Source organism: Geotrypetes seraphini, chromosome 4 (genome assembly GCF_902459505.1).
Source record: "Geotrypetes seraphini chromosome 4, aGeoSer1.1, whole genome shotgun sequence".
NCBI lineage: Eukaryota > Metazoa > Chordata > Amphibia > Gymnophiona > Dermophiidae > Geotrypetes > Geotrypetes seraphini.
The window spans coordinates 177,908,022-177,925,787 of NC_047087.1; the positions used below are offsets into that span (position 1 = coordinate 177,908,022).

Here is a 17,766-nt window from a genome sequence, read left to right on the forward strand (position 1 = left end):
AAAGCCAATAACCACCAGGGGTAGCTGTGCTTGCACTAAGGCCCTGATTCTACAAAGTGCGTCCCGATTTTAGGCAGCTGTAGGCGACGTACAACAAAATGCTGGTCTACATTGTAAGTAGACGCGGCCGCTATACTTATTGCGGCAAGGGATCTCTCTGCCGCTATAAATATAGCGGGCCGCGGCCGCCTGTCCGATCGCTGGCAGGAGGGTGCCCAATCCCTCCTGCCCGAAGACTCACCCTCCCCCTCCCGCGCTAACAGCCCCCAAACCTCCACCCCACCAAACTTTTTCTTTTGGCCAGACGGGTCTTGCCCGTCCAGCCGGCAGGCCCGCCTCGTTGAAATGAGGTGGGCCCGCCCCTTCCCGGCCCATCCCGCCGAAGCCTAAGGCCTGATTGGCCCAGGCTCTAGAAGCCTGGACCAATCAGGCCTTAGGCATAGCGGGTCCGCCCATCCCCACTAAGTCTAAGGCCTGATTGGCCCAGGCGCCTAGAGCGGAGACTGAGAGGGGACACGATAGAGACTTATAAAATCATGAAAGGCATAGAGAAGGTGGAGAGGGACAGATTCTTTAGACTAGCGGGGACAACAAAAACAAGAGGTCATTCAGAAAAACTGAGAGGAGACAGATTCAAAACAAATGCAAGGAAGTTCTTCATTCAACGGGTGGCGGACACCTGGAACTCGCTTCCAGGAGAGGTGATAAGACAGAGTACAATAATGGAGTTCAAAAAGGGACTGGAAGACTTCCTGGAAGCAAAGGGGATAGCAGGGTACAGATAGAGAGTTACTTGGTATTGTTACAGCAAATCTGTTCTTCAAGCTATGTTGTGCAGTGAAGAGGAACAGGAGAGAGGAGATGCAGTGGAGAAGATATTGAAGATCAGAGGTAAAGGAGATGAGAAGATATAGCTTGGAGATAGGTGAAACCAGGAAACACTATCCATCAAACTAAGACAACTATCCCCATTACTTGACTGGAGCTCTAGAGTTTCTGAACATCCTCTTACCTGTACCATGACAACAGCAGAAATCAAGGCATTTCTGAGCAGGCCCATGGTGGTTCCAGACCGGCCAACACATACGCAGTCTGTAGAAAGGTATAAAATTGGCAACCAAGGCTGCTGGTCATGTGTACAATCAGAAGAGGAGGTAACATTATATTAGGAGTCAGATGGTCAGCAGTAGTGCTGCCCGATTCAGGAAAAAAAATTTCGATTCGATTTTTCTGCCCAATTGGGTGTTTTGTTTTGTTTTTTTGTTTTTTTTTTTCAAACATCCTGGTGGGTCTATTTTATAGCCTCTTCACCCCTTTTATAGCCTCTTCACCCCCTTTGCCTTCTAACCACACTGGCACTGTGGTGTAAACAAAATAAACAAACAAAAAAGACTTTTCCTCTCTCTGTTAAATCCTAGCTCACATTTGCAGTCTAACACCAGCTCTGGCAGGATACACATTTCAAATCTGACATATTGTAATCACAAAACAGAAAATAAAGTTATTTTTTCTACCTTTTGTTGTCTGGTCATTATTCAAATCTTGTTGGTCCCCGGCTCTGGTTGTCTTCTGATAGGTTGCTTGCCAGGGTCTCCTTTCTTCTTTCTCCGTGCTAACCATCCATCTTTTACCTCTGTCCTACCCTTCCATTTCCCTTCCCTCCCTCAGAGGTCTGGCATCTTTCCTTTTTATCTTCTCCATCCACAGTGCTACCTTTTCTCAACTACTCTTTCATCCAGCACCTCCCTCCTTCTCCACCACCCCAGGGTCCACCATATCTCCCTTTCTTTTCCCAACTATCCTCCTATCCAGTATCTCTATCCCCACCAAACACACCATCCCTTGTGTCCAACTTCTTGCCATTTTTGTTCCTTCCCTCCCTAAATCCCATTGTCCACCATCTCTCTCCCTCTCCTCTGTTTTTAGACCCATTATTTCTTTCCCCCCCCCAAAGTCCGGCATATGCACATCTCTTTGACTCCCCCCTCCCTCCATGTTCTTGTACATCAGGTCCCCCCTCCCCTGAAGGTCTGTCCCCCCCTGAAGGCCTGTACCGGGGGGAAGCCGGACACCAACACTTTCCAACTGACCCTCCTCTCTAAAGCAGGTGCGGCAGCAGCCGGCCAGCAAGAGGCAGCACTGCCACTCCTGCTTTAGGGGGGAAGGGGGAGGGTCAGTTAATGGATCGGGAGGCCGATTTTTTTTTTGTTTGTTTGTTTTAAATGGATTCATTCAAAGTGAATCAGTGAACCGATTCGAATCGTGAATCGGGCAGCATTAGTCAGCAGGGACTCATGAGCTGAAACAGAAGCAAACAAGATTTGGTTTCTTTGCTGTATTTTGTTAAATAACATTAAGTTTACTGCATAAATTACATTTTAAAAAATAATTATGTGGTTCAGACATTCAAATAAATATTACTTAATTTCATACTGTGAGTCAATGTAGGAAAGACTGAGTCCATGTAGGTAAGACTCACTTTAAGCAGTTTCTGAAGATAGCATTAGATTCAGCATATGAAACTACGTAATTTGGTCACTAGTAGTTTGTAAAGTTTGAAAAAATAAAAATCTACTCCTAAAATTGACACACCACAATGTCAAAGCCAGCTGAAAACCTATAGTCCAACCCAAGGGCGAAATGACATGGGAGGGATAGAGCCAGGATGGCATGGTCCAGGAAATATATAAGCTGAGACGATAGTTAGTTTAAGGATACCTAGAGGGAAACAGTGATGAGAACTGTGTTTGGCTCTACCATGTATGTATGAACTGCAACTGCTACAGTCAGTAAGCTCCACGTGGAAGTTTGAAGATTTTGTATTTTTGCTCCAAGTAATTGTTAAATATTACACTGATAACTTTGAGGAACCAGACCAGGGATAAGTAAAGTGTGCTGCTGTGCTAAGAGGCATTAAGGTAGACAGTGGCTCTGAAGGAGCAGGCCATAGGAGGACATTGTTACATTTACCAATTAGCTTTGTTAGATTTTTCTCCTACCTGTGGTTGGAACAGGATCTGTGACCTAACACCTTTAATAAAATGCTTTCTGCATCTGCTGTATGGCTCTTATCTTGCCTGGGATCGGGGCCCACCCTTATTCGCGTTAGCACAAGGCCAATATAGAAACATAACTCTCAAGATCAGAAGCATAAATCATTTGAAAATTGGGCCCATTGTTTTCAAAGAATAACTCATTGCTCCAAGTAGTTTACAATGTATTTATTTTGGTTTTATTTAATATTAAACAAATCAAAACTTTTGTTTAAAGTTCCACTTAAATATCCAGAATAATATCTCTTATTATTATTTCCCCTGAGATTAGCTTGGTAGCATATCGTGCCTATGACTCATTCATTACCTCACTCTTTCATATACTGGATGGCCCTAAGCTCCCTAAACTGGCCTTTGGATCTGGTGTTACCATAACAACAATGATGTCATAATTGATTATCTATAAAGCTTCATTGATGCTCATTCCATTCACTGGACTACTTCATACCTAAGCCAGGTTTGTCATGCAAATGCCAGATAGTTTTACTTGGAATTAGGTTTAAGGTTCCTTATATAGGAGCCAGTTCAGTATTCTGATGGTAATCTCTGAGCACTATCATTCAGATTGTCCTCAGTACAATTTGTAGATCAGGACTTCCACTCTTTCAGTCAGTCAGAGATGGGGAGGGAGTTGTGCTTACCACTTAGGAATGGATTCCTGGATATTGAAATTTAGGACACATGGTTCTAAGGCTCCAAAGAAAGCCATCACATGTGATCCCTGCCACTGTGATGACCCAACTGAGTATGTTTAGAGGGGAGTATAAAATATGAGCAAAATCCACAATTAGTTGAGAACGAAGGCTCCTGGTGCCAGATTCCAGCCTGTTTCTGAATGGCAAGAAAAAGAACCAGGTAAGAACTGCCAGGTTAAAAAAAAAAAAATTCACATGTAAATCAGGTAAAAATAAAATTGGTATTGTGGTTAGGGACAGGGCAAATATACCACAGAAGGATCAAGGGAAAGGATAGTGGGGTTGGGAAGTAAACTGTAATACATAGTTCTTGTACAATCCCACTCTATTTCTGGACAAGTAGTTATTTATCCCATCTCATGAGACTGTAGGAACCTTTATTTACATAATTTTTCTGACCCTCCCCTCTTACTTCAAGACTCCATTCTAATCACCAGTTGCTTTCCTAGAAGTGAGACAGTAGGAGCTAGTCTTTTCTGCTCATGTTTAATTTTTCACAAAGAAAAATGAAGCAGCAAAACAACAAAAAGATTGTGGAACAGAAAATCGGATGTACCAGTTTGTAGTTTAATAAGTGACCAAATAACTTAAAAACAATAATCATAAAAACAATCCAGAAAGGGTGTATACAGTCACAAGTGACCCACAGTTTGAGTAACCTAGGTATAGAACTGTTCAGCTATGCTGATGATATCAAAATTGTTATACCTTGTGGTACAGTTCTATCTCATATTTCTCATAAAATTGAGTCTGTTGAAACTGATGAACTCTTGGATGCAGGACTTTAAGCTCAAGCTCAACCCTAACCCTGATAAGACAAAAGTTTTTTGTCTGTCATAAGAACATAAGATAACTCAGGAGCCATCGATTAATATAAATCAAACCAACAATTAAAATACTGGGAGTCATTTTGGATCAGCATCTGACCATGAAAAAACAAATAGATGCTGTGATACACAAGGGTTACTATAAGCTATGGAAATTGTGCACCATTAGACCCTTCTTTGAGTTTTCTGCTTTTAAAACTGTTGGTACAGTCTCTGTTACTGAGTCTTTTGGATTATTGCAATATTATATACTTAATTCCATACCTCGATGGCTCGGAATAGACTTTTGAACTCATAATAGCAGTTTTATTTCTATTTTGCATTTTCTTCTCACCAGGGATTTTCTGTTGGGGTTTTTGTTGGAAGGTGGGGGGTTGGGAGGGGTATTTTGGATATTGTGCAAACATATCTGTATTCTGTATTGTTTTACTATGGTTGTTGTTTTATGCACGCTGAAAATGAATAAACACATTTAAACATATACTTAATTCCAAAGAAAGACATGACTAGACTTATACTGATCCAAAATACAGCGGTTAGAATGATCTATGATCTTAAAAAGTGCTGCATTGGTTGCCAAAGGAGGCTCGTGTTTTGTTCAAGTTAGGTTGCTTTTGCTATAAGGTTATGTATGGAACTGCTCCATCTTACATGGTTAACAGATTTTCTTTAGCATCTTATAAATACAGTAGGAAATCTCATGCTCTGTTTACCTTTCCATCAATACAGAGCTGTAAAAGTAAGAAATTTCACGACCATATTCTAGCATTCCAAGCAGCTTCACATGATAAAGAATTTCGATGATTATTGCTTGAAGCCCATTCTTACAAACATTTCAGAACTCAACTGAAAACCTATCTCTTTTCAAAATACTTGATCAAATAATTTCTCTCTAGTCATCCTTAAATTGTTCTTAATTTTTTTAAAAAAATCTTTTGTAAACCACGTAGAACTTATGTTTACACAGTTAAGAAGTACGTTGTTATGTTAGGATAGAAACCAAATAATGTATACAAGAAAAATGACCCAACATGGACTGTGTTTTGGCAAAATAAAAATGCCTTCAGGAGTTTTATAGGATTCTTGGCTGTCTTAAATATAAAAACATAAAAGTCACAAAAAAATCCAATTAAGAGGCTACCAACAAGCAGCATAGCTCATAAGACTACAATGTTGGTTTGCTAATTTTTCTTCTACTCAGTATTTTTATGCTTTTTGTGTCTTCATGCTGCTGAGGTTCGCTTGGGAACAGCTCTGGCTGCAGATCACAGACTTTGTGGATAAAGTCTTTCCAGGGGGTTGACTGCCTTTCAGTGCATCCCCTGGACAGCCTGCACCTTTAGATCGGCGGCTTGCGGACCGTTCCCTTGGAAGCTAGCTCACCCCAGGTTCGTCTGCTAGTAGGTTTGAGTGCAAGCTGCATGACTTTGAAAGGGTGAAGGTCATCTCCCAGGCAGCAGAGGGAACCTGAGCAGTTGAAAGAAAGAGCTAATCTGCATACCACCCTGCAAGGGCTTCTGGGATCTGTCTACTCACCCTGGGGGAACAATGAAACAGAAATATAGAAACATGACGGCAGATAAAGGCCAAATGGCCCATCTAGTCTGCCCGTCCACAGTAACCATTATCTCTTTCTCTCTCTGAGAGATCCCACATGCCTATCCCAGGCCCTCTTGAATTCAGACACAGTCTCTGTTTCCACCACCTCTTCCAGAAGACTGCTCCACGCATCTACCACCCTTTCTGTAAAAAAGTATTTCCTCAGATTACTCCGGAGCTTATCACCTCTTAACTTCATCCTAAGCCCTATCATTGCAGAGTTTCCTTTCAAATGAAAGAGACTCAACTCATGCACATTTACATTACGTAGGTATTTAAACATCTCTCTAGAAACAATACTAGCAATAACAATCTAAATAGATAAATAACTGCAGCAAAAAATGTTGCAAAAATGTTATAAGCCAAGTGGTGGAAATATACTTTGAAAAACCATTTAAATAAAGTGGAGAAAAAAGCCTAAACTAGTTTTATATGCAGATGGCAACCCAATGAATTTTTTAGCCGTTCTTAATCTGTATCATAGGCAAAAAAAAACTCCACTACTTCTCTAAATGTAATCTTTCAAAATAGGAAAATATTTCACCACTGTGCACAGGGAACAGGAAAAAGAACCTTCAGGAAGGTTACACTTATCTTCACAGCTGTTGATGTAAGCCAGGACCACGATCCAAAAACGCAACGATCTTCCTACAGTCACATTTCTGACATTAAAGTGAAGACAAGGAACCGATGTCCAAATCCAACAAGGTACTTGTTTCACCAACGAATGGCTGCTTCAGGGAATTCCCTCCTATTCCGTCCACAATTTGGCTCCACAATGGTGCCTGACTTATAGCTCCTGATATCGTGACATCACTTCCTCCTGAAACTCAAAAAGTAAAACTTTATTGAAAGAACAAAAATGCAAAGGATCATAACTTAATAAAATGCATATCATTCTATTTTTTGATTTAAACCGTTGGGCCAAATGGTATTCAAGAAGTAAATTGATCTTTGCTCACTCTGGTATAATTTAGTTTTTACATCTCCTCTACATGCTGTTGCTGGGATATGATCAAGTACAAAGCATTTGAAGTCCTCCAACGAGTGTTCTTTTTCAGCACAATGAGTCAGTATATCATATTGTCTCCTATGGGTAATGTTTGACCAGTGTTCAAACAACCTAGTTTTTAAACATCTCATAGTATGCCCTATATAGCAAAGATCACACGGGCATACTATTGCATACACTACACCCATAGTTTCGCAAGTAACCAGACTTGTCATTTTCCAAGGTTTTCTTTGACCATTCTTTGTTTTAAAAGCATTTCAAGTTTCAAGTTTATTAATTTTTAATATACCGACCATCAACAAGTATCTAGCCGGTTTACAATAAAATGCTATAATAGTGATAAAAAATGATACTTAAAAGAGATATCTATAAAAAGGAAGGGGAGTGTACATTAAAGACAATGACAAAACGAACTTGAGAGTGATGATTAGAAGGGAGGAGGGGGATAAAGTTACATTGTTAGAAGTAAAATAATAATAGTAAAAAAAATAATAAAAATGAAAGGAAATGGAAAGTGAGGGAAAGAACATTAGGGATGGGATCGCTTCTTGAAAGCGGTTGGTTAATTTAAGAAGGAATTTTCAAGTTCAATGCATCTTGGAATAGAAACGTTTTTAAGTTAGTCTTAAATTTATCGATTAATTTTTCATGACGGAGATGAGATGGTAGAGCATTCCATAGGGTTGGGGCTACTACTGAAAAATTTGATTTCCTAGTATAGAAAAATTCCTTTATAGAATGGATGAAAAGTAAGTTCTGATCCATTAATTTGCTTACCACAGAAGTCAGACTTATCGGCCTGTAATTTTCTACTTCTTCCTTACTTACACTTTTGTGGAGAGAGACCACATCCACCCTTCTCCAATCTTCCTGTACCACTCCCGACTCTAGAGACTCATTGAAAAGGTCAGTCTGCGGAGCTATCAGAACTTCCCTAATTTCCTTCAGCACCCTCAGAGGTACACCATCGTCCCATCACTTTGTCTACCTTTATTTTAGCTAGCTCCTCATGAACACAACCCTCTGAAAATCGATCAGGGTCTATTACTCCTCCATCCCTATTCACGTTTGTCTTCTGTGGTCCCGCTCCCAGCACTTCAGCTGTGAACACAGAATAGAAATATTTGTTAAGCAATTCGGCCTTTTCCTTATCAGCTTCTACATATTCCTCCCCTTCGCCTTCGAGTCTCACAATGCCACTTTTGTACATCTTCCTATCAATAATATATCTAAAAAATGACTTGTCTCCCTGTTTTACCGTGTCAGCTATTTTTTCTTCCATTTGTATGTGGCACAGTGGTTGGATCTACAGCCTCAGCACCCTTGGATTGTGGGTTCAAACCCCGCGCTGCTCCTTGTGACCCTGGGCAAGTCACTCAGTCCTCCATAGCCCCAGGTACGTTAGATAGATTGTGAGCCCACCGGGACAGATAGGGAAAATGCTTGAGTACCTGATTATAAAAACTGCTTAGATAACCTTGATAGGCGGTATATAAAAATCCTAATAAAACTTAAAACTTGAAAGGACTTCATGACCAGACTCTCTTAACTTTTCCAGATATTTTTGCCTGTCTTCCTCTTTCTGCGATCTTTTGTAGTTTATGAAAGCTAACCTCTTATTCCTTACTTTCTCAGCTACTACTTTTGAGAACCAAAGCTGCCTTCTTTTCCTCTTACTTTTACTTACTTGCCTCACAAAAAGGTTTGTCGCCCTTACAATCACTCCTTTCAGTTTTGCCCACCGTATTTCCACTCCTTCCAGACGTTTCCACCCAGACAACAATTCCTTGACATAAACCCCCATCCAAACAAAGTTAGTTTTTTAAAAGTCTAGTACCTTTGCTTTTGAATGAGCCCTCTCTATACCCATCTTAATATTAAACCGTGCCATGCAGTGATCACTGGATGCCAGAAGATCACCTACTGTAATATCAGAAACACTTTCCCCATTTGTAAGCACTAAATCCAGTATGATCCCATCCCATGTGGGTTCCATTACCAACTGCTGGAACAGTTCTTTTTGTAGGGAATCCAGGATCTCCCCACGTCTAGAAGACCCTGCAATAGGAATACACCAATCAAGATCCGGCATGTTAAAATCACCTATTAGAAAGACTTCCCCTTTTTTAGATATAATCTGAATGCCTACTATTAAATCTCTATCCACTTCTTCCATCTGTGAAGGAGGCCTGTATATCACACCAATGTAAATATATTCACAATTCCCTCTTTCCAAATTGATCCACAGTGCCTCTTCCTTGCCCTGCAGATCCTGCAATTGTGTGGCTTTAATATGATATTTAACATATAACGCTACTCCCCCCTCCTTTTCTTTCTACCCTGTCTTTCCTGAACAGATTATAGCCCAGTATAACTACATGCCAGTCATGGTTCTCCGTGAACCACATCTCCATGATTGCCACTATATCCAACTCCTCTTCCATCACAGCTTCTAGATCCAAAATCTTGTTTCCCATACTTCAAGCATTAGTGCTGAAAAGGACAGGTCCCAAGCAGAGAGCAGAGAAAACCAAGAGCTCCTTTGGGAGGAGGAATGTGGGCTTCAGCCTAACTCCCAGTAAGCCCAGTACTGGCTGGTGCTGACAGGGGGTCTGGTGCAGTAGAGGTGCTGTCCAGTCCTGACGGTGCACAGTATAGCAGAGAGAGAGAGAGAGAGAGAGAGAGAGAGAGAGGGAGTCCTACCCTGCCCTCTATTGCTTACCTGGCAGAGCTTGGAGGAACTGGAGAGCTCTCCAGCTTGATGACCAGGTGAAGGTCAGTGAGAGCGCATCTGAGTGACCTGGAGAGTGCTTAGAGTAAGAGTGCCTGACGGACCAGGGAGTACTGTAGTGACCAGAGTAAGTGACCGGTGGCAACTAAAGGAACCAGCAATGGCTGGAACAATCTTTGGCGGCCTGGGAGACCAGGAAGGTCATGTGATGAAGAACGGAAGTGCTAGAACAGTGCCTGGAAGACCAGGGAAGACCTGGGAGTGGAGAGGTGAAGGGCAATGACCGCTCAGCTTGTTCACAGTGGCTCTGTGGGGATCATAACCGACTGCGTTGCTCTGCCAGGTCACATGCGCAGTATGTTCTGTAGGTGGCAAAGGTCCCTGGCTGTTGGTATTTGGCCGGAGGAGCAGTCAGAAGATCAGCAGTCCAGTTTGCAAGACTTGTTGAGGCAGACGATTTCCCTTTAAGCTGTTTCAGCTTTCTTACTACAGCTGCCAGCACCACATGGCACAAGGCTGACAGCCTGTCAAAGCAATTTTGAGGGTTCTTAAAAATAGTTTCTGGGCAGTTTAGGAGTTATCCTTAGTCCCCCCCCCCTAAAATTGCTGTGTTTTGGGGTTTTCTGTGCTTTTCCCGGGCTGATTTTCTTTAAAAATTGCACCCTCAGTGGCCATTTTGGATTTTCCCAATCTGAATTTAAAGTTATATTTTTCCTCTAAGCTTCAATTTTGCAAGAAAACGACTCAGATAAACTTAGGGCAGGATATTTCAGATTCATGCCCTGTTTGTAGTGGATGACTGTCCGGTGAGCAGCCATGTTCCACGCGTTCTGCAGCGCAGAAAGGGGTGGGGGAGCGAGGTTTCTTCAGCCTTAGGTCCCTCCACTCCTTTAGGGGGTCCTATTGCTAACTTCAGCTCAGGACAGTCAAAAAAGTTGAAATTGGCCCCCAGGGACAGTGCGCTTCCAACCCCAGTGAAACAGAGCTGCGATTCAGCATTAAAGGCTAAGAAATCCTCCAAAAGCACCAAACAGAGTTCCCAGGATATGGCTGCTGCCCTGGATGAGGGGTTTCCCCCGGAATTTATTAACATGCTCTTCCAGGCTTATCTGGCCTAGAAAAAGATGCCATCTGCACCTCCTGTGGCATCCTTGCTGGCTTTGCAGGTTCCCCCTCCCCAGGCACAGGTCTTAAGTCCAGATTCTCCAAATTGTTTAGGGATGATTCGCCAACCGATGACATGGATGACCAAGACCTGATGATTCCATTGCTTACACAGGCAGGCACTACCCTGCGGGAGATATAACTGCGCTCGCTCCAAGATCCAGATGTAGGAGAGGTTCCTGATCTGAGTGAAGACCCCACAGTATGGAGATTCTTTAAGCCATTGACTTTGGTTGGGCTAATTTCTGAATCCCTCCAGCAGTTGAAATTGGAGATTAGACAGTCAGTAGCAGCAGAATGCTCTCTTATGAGTAGCTCGAAGCTGCAGTCTTCATTCTTCCCTGATCATCTGGACATAGCAAAGATGCTCACGGATCACTGGGGGTTATCAGAGGGTCCTCTGCCAAACTCTACCTGACGCCGGTGAGCAGGGTAATTGCACACAAGCACACTCATAAGCATTAAGCTGCTAGCTTTACTCTAGGTTTGTAAAAATGCACAAGAATAATGAAATGATGCAAATGTTTATCCAAAAGAAAATTATTATTTATTCATTAACAAAAATGATTAATCATAAGGTTAGTTGCATCATGAGAATTATTGCAGAAGCCAAAAGCTGGCCTTGCTAGTAACAAATTCCACCGTTTTACCAGTTACACATCCATATATATCCTAAATGACGACATTCCTTCGCTACAATCTAACTGGTCCATATTATTTGCTTCCATATAAGGCTTGCTTCTATACCTTCATATGGACGTGTCACAAAAGCATTCCTAAAAATTACATTCTTATACCTAAAAGTTACATTCTCATATTAAGCTTACATGTTTTATAAAGAAGAAATACATAGACAGATATTGTAATGTACTCACCAAACTAATGTTCACATACAGCTTTTAAATCCCTTCCTGGTACTATCTCTGTGCTGAGAAATTCATGTCCCTTTGTCTAACTGAAACTAGAGAGAGAAGGAGGGATTAACTCCCCTCGCATCAGAGTTTCACAGAGTAGAAAAAAATTGCTTAAGGTCAGAGGTTAAATCCCAGATGTAGCCCTCTCAGAATTTCTTCAGATTTCAAAAGTATGAAATCAAAGTAAAATGTATTCTAATCTATACTTGTTACCTATAGCTACTTAAGTAAATTCCTATTGTGTAGTTTTAATGACTTACTGACTTACTAAAACTTCATTCTGGATCTATACATACAATGATACACATGTGGATTTGATTTGTCTTTCTCACTGCAAAATCAGGGCCCCTTGGAATGTGAGTCAACTATGTCAGAGGCCAACTCCTGTCTGCCTATAACTTCCCTGAGGACCAGCCTAGTACAGGCTGGACACTCTTCAGAACAAAGAAGCCTTATAAAACTTAAGCTTTGCCATCTGGGGTAAATTTGCTATGGTGCTTATCAATCACACTAATGTCCCAGTCTGCCTTCCTGTTCCTTCAAGCACATAGCACATATGTGAAATCAATATGTTAGATTCCCATCTTTTGCTTTGCCTCTCTGATTATGATATTATCCCAGGACAAACAGGCAGGTATTCTCACTAGTGGGTGATGTCATCCGACAGATCCCCGATGCGGACGTCTCACAAGCATACATGCTTTCAAGTGTCGCTGTTTCCTGTGGGAGTCGATGTTCGCTATGGAGGCTTCCAAGGAACCTTCGGCTTCGACCAGCGCTTCGCCTTCGACGTCGGCATCTGCTCCTGCTCCTGCTACATCGGGTCTTTTGAAACCGGCTTCCTTCGTTCCAGTTTCAACTCCGCATCCTGCCCCGGTGCCTGCTTCGGTCTCCTCAGGTCAGGTAACTCCACAGACCATTCTCCCGGTGGTTCTTAAGGTGCCTAAGGCTTCTAAGGCCAAGCACTCGGCCACCCGGGACCGCGAAGACCATGCAGGGGGTCCCACTTCGGATGTGGCTCCCCACTTATCGGCTTCGATGCAGTCGCTCATGGAAGCCCACTTCCTCGAGCTCATGACTACCATGGGGCCCAAGTGGCTTGCCACAATCCAGCATGGGCATGCGGAACCTCCTCGTGGGGTCGAGCCGCCTCCTCCTCCTCCGCCTCGCCACTCGCTCTCACTGCTAGGCGAGGAAGCTCGGCGTTTGGCTGCAAGTTCATCGAGGAGTGCTTCGATTAGTGAGATGCTGCCTCTGGAACCCATCCCCGCCTCGGACAGAGACAATTGGGATTTGCCTCCGAGGAGCCGAAGCCCTGTGTGTCGTCAGGAGGCCTCGAATTCGTCGAGTCCGTCTCAGTGTCCTGTGTTGGCGGACCATCTGTCTTTTTCATCTTTTCTGCGGCAGATGGCAGATGATCTCGACATCACCTTGGACTCGGGTTCCCGCTACTCCAAGGAGTACCTGGATACCATGCATCTGCCTCATCCTCCTGCTGAGTCTCTTCGCCTGCCTCTACACAAGCTCCTCGACCAGACGTTCATGCGCTATTTTGAAACACTGTACTCCATTCCTGCCATTCCTGGCAAACTGGATGCCAGGTATCGCACGGTGCACCATAAGGGGTTTGAGGGCTCCCAACTCTCCCATCAATCCCTGCTGGTCGAGTCCTCCCTCAAGCAATCTCATCCGTCCCAGGTATATGCTTCGGTGCCCCCGGGTCGAGAGGGGAGGACCATGGATAAGTTCGGGAGGCGCATCTACCAGAACTCGATGATGGCTTCACGAGTTTTCAATTACACCTTCCATTTTGCCACCTATTTGGAGTTCTTCCTTCCAGTGCTTTGGAAGTTTCTGCCTTATATCGACTCTCAAGCTCGTTTTGAATACGAGGAGGTTGTCGCCTCGCTGTCCCAGCTGCGTCTTCAATTGATGCAATCCTCATATGATGCGTTTGAGCTCTCAGCACGGGCCACCGCCTGTTCCGTGGCCATGCGTCGCTTGGCATGGCTTCGGACCATTGGTATGGACCCGAACCTCCAGGACAGGCTTGCCAACGTCCCGTGTGCAGGTGCGGATTTGTTTGATGAGTCCATCGAGACGGTGACGAAGAAGCTGTCGGACCATGAGAAGTCATTCTAGTCCATCCTTCGTCCGAAGCCTAAATCTACTCAGTCTCGACCTTCTCGACCACCCTTGATATACCAACAGCGTTACACTCCAAGGCAGGCTCCTGCTGTGAGGCAACCGGCGAAGAGACAGCCTCCGCAGAAGTCTCAACAAAAACCTCAGCCTTCTGCTGTTCTCAAGGCTCCTCAGCCTTTTTGACTCTCTTGTTGGGAGCATAACCAACACCGTTCTGCTATCCCCTGTCTTTCCAATTGGGGGTAGCCTCCATCACTTTTACCAGTAATAGAAAAGTGGCCCCAAAAATAGTTTCATTATGTCAATATGACATCTCATTCATGAAAGTGGACCAACACAGGCCTAGACAATGAGAGCAACATGTTGTCATTTCTGTCCTATTCATAGTTTCTTTCTGTTAGGCTGACAACATTCAGTGAGGAGTGGCATAGTAGCAGAGGTAACAGCTTCAAATACCAGCAGTGCTCCACATGACCTTGGTCACATCACTAACATCCTCCACTGGGCATGTAAAAAAATAGGTAGCTGCCTTATATGTAAACCACTTTGAATCACAATCCAAGTACAGTATACAGCACCCATTCTATTTTGCTTTATATGCCATGAATCAGTCAGTCTGCTTCAAATTCAAGTCTATTAATAACCATATCTTTCTTTGCACATTTCTACCCTGCAAATGCTGTACAGTACTATGCAGATCTGTTTCATTATTCAGGGAACTTACTCTTCCTTTGCAGGGATCTTAGGCCCAGCAAATGCATGTATCCCTACTGTAGTCACATGCTTCACATACATGTTTTCCATGAACAATTGCAAACTGCAGTGTCCCTCACTGTCACCTTGTAATGAACATCTCTACATTCTATATCATCTCTCTCAGGTATTGCACAGGTGTCAAAGTCAGTCCTCGAGGGCCGTAATCCGTCAGGTTTTCAGGATTTCCCCAATGAATATGCTTTGAGATCTATTAGCACAGTGGTTCCCAACCCTGTCCTGGAGGACCACCAGGCTAATCGGGTTTTCAGGCTAGCCCTAATGAATATGCATGGAGCAGATTTGCATGCCTGTCACGTCCATTATATACAAATCTCTCTCATGAAGTAGCTAAGTTGCTACGAAACGATTGTCAGATGGCTGCACATAAGATTTTGCTAAACTTACAATATTGTTTTTCATACTGGGACTGCTATTGATCCCTCACGTTTTCCAGCAACAGTTTGTACACATTGGTTTGTAAGGAAAGTTTTTTATGCCTATGTGTGGTTGGTAGAGTGGTTTTCCCTCACCTTTGAACTGAGGATTTTTCTTTCGTTTTTATTTCAAGTGTATTCTGTTGCATGCCTGGAGTTCTGTTTTAATCTTAGGGAGTTCTTTGGGGTTTTTTTAATATTGGTATACCCCCCATTCCTCCTGCTTTAAGTTTGTTTTATACAGAACATGCATATCCACTAATTTCATTGCCAGACCACATGTAGGTTTTTGAAATGGCTATTCATGCAGCTAAGAGAAACCACAGATTTTTTTTATCTGGTGGATGGTTTGGAGTGGTTTAGTGGGGTTTTACTGGCTTGGTACTTTGTCCCAGAAGTGAGTTTTTCTCATCTGTCAGTTGTGAACCAGAACAAAGAGGCAGAGGAAAACTATGTTCTGGGTCTGTGGCCTCTTTCTGGAGTGTATCTGAGGAACAAATGTTCAGATACAGATGTAGCAAAAGATTGTTTTATATCTATGCCAGGAGTTACAGTGGAATTTAGAAGGACCAACCCTGAGAAGCCACGCCTTGTCTGTAGGTTTAAGTCACTTCTAAGGAAGGCTTCCTTGCCAGAGACAATGTTGGCATTTGCCAGGTGACCAGGTAATGTATATTTATTACAATGAGAAACTTTTATGAAACTGCTAACTCTTCATTTGGGGGGTGGAATAGGCTCATTTCACCGACATTGCAATCAGGCCAGCTGCAACTACCGAGAGGAGTTATGGGAACAAAAAGTCTGTCTGCTCTCTCAATATGCCAGTATCTTACCCAGCCAAACATCGCATAACAATGTTATGGACAAGAACCTGGGCTCCTGCCATGATTCTTTCATCATTTCACAGTCAGCCTTTACACATCTTTTTTTAGTAACTCTTCATTAGCAGAACAGACTGCAACCATAACAATAAAATTAAGATTTCAAGCCAGATAGTCATGATTATCCAGTTCTTCATAGAGCTAATTTATTGCTAAATTCAGATTCTTTTTGAAAGCACTTTTTTTAAAATTTTCTTATCCTTCAGAGAGCTAGGTTTGAAGTTCATTGAATAATGGTGGACTTCTCTTAAAGTGTATTGCATGTTTTATTCTTAAGTATAACTATTTTTCTCTCTGCTTAACACTGAATGACTATCCCAGGCAGTGGTGTAAGAGAAGGGCAAGAGGAGCATCCACCCTGGGTGCCATCTTCCTGGGGGCACTGACACCCCTCCTCCTCTCCGCCCTCCCCTTCCCTTCCTCCATACCTTTTTAACTTTGGTGCGAGCAGCCACCAACTTGCTGCAAGCGTCAGCTTCGGCACTCTCTCTCTGAGGTTCATAGTCATTCACGAACGGGACTTCAGTGCGCTGACATTGCAGTGCAGACAAATCGGTGCAAGATCCCAGCGCGCCACCTAAAAAGTTACTTTTAAAAGAGTTCTGATGCGGGGTGTAAGTGGGGAACACTCCCCCACACACACTTTACTTCATACTCTTCGCGCTGCCATTAGGGGGGGGTTGGAACCCTCCATTATAGAGTAACTTTTTACCGATTTTTTAGAAAAAAGTTACGTTTTCTCTATAATGTGGGAGGTTGCACCACCCACCTCCAATGGCAGCACGAAGAGTATGAAGTATAGTGGGGAGGTTCCCCACTTACACCCCCCCGACTTGCACCGAATTGTCTGTGCTGCAATGTCGGTGCGCCAAAGTCTCGCGCGCTTTTGTCCCGTCACCCTCTCTGATGAACCCCGCCTAGGAAGTGGTGTCAGAGAGAGTGCCGAAGCCAACGCGGGCAGTAAGTTGGTGGCTGCTTGCGCCGAAGTTAAAAAGCTATGGGGAAAGGGTGTGCACGCATGACATGGGGGGAGGGGGTGCTACTGTCCCGGGCGCCACTCACCCTAGCTATGCCATGGATCCCAGGACCTTTTTTCCTGCCTTTGGCCATTTCCATTCCATGTTTCTCTACAAGATAAGACACTCCAATAAATAACTATTAGAGGCCTGTTTGGGGTCTTTCTCTAGATTTCCAGCTCTTACTTTAGTATTTACACTTTATGAATAGTTGAAGGAAGCAGAATAATTCATTCCTGCCTGGCTGAGTAAGCCACAGTGACATTCTTATATTAACTGTGAGGCAAACTAATAAAGAAAATGCTTTATTAATGTTAAAAGGGTATGTGTAATGTGTGCTAGCTGTTCCTGTTAATTCAGGCCAGCCTGCTCCACAAGGCTAGCTGACCACAATAGGATACTCTTCCACATCATGTTACTAACAAAACTTTAAGTAGGCCCCTTAAGTGAAGAGACCAGAGTGATTAATAGGAATTTGTTACCCTGCCTATCTCCTCAGAACACATCACAGTTATGAGCGGCTCAGTGACTCTGACCAC

General features: G+C 43.2%; 1 protein-coding gene across 2 annotated transcripts in view; it reads left to right on the forward strand.

Moving 5' to 3' along the window:
* The first annotated feature begins 998 nt into the window (after positions 1-998).
* Positions 999-17,766, forward strand: part of PRSS54 (serine protease 54) — an 85,309-nt gene continuing 68,541 nt past the window's right edge. Inside the window, exon 1 of one of the 2 annotated variants that reach the window (XM_033942881.1) lies at positions 999-1,102. In XM_033942881.1, coding sequence (XP_033798772.1) covers positions 1,020-1,102 — 83 coding nt within the window. In that variant the 5' untranslated portion in view covers positions 999-1,019. Of the gene's footprint in view, positions 1,103-3,299; positions 3,909-17,766 lie in introns of those variants that run through there. The other variant, XM_033942882.1, reaches the window with a different exon arrangement.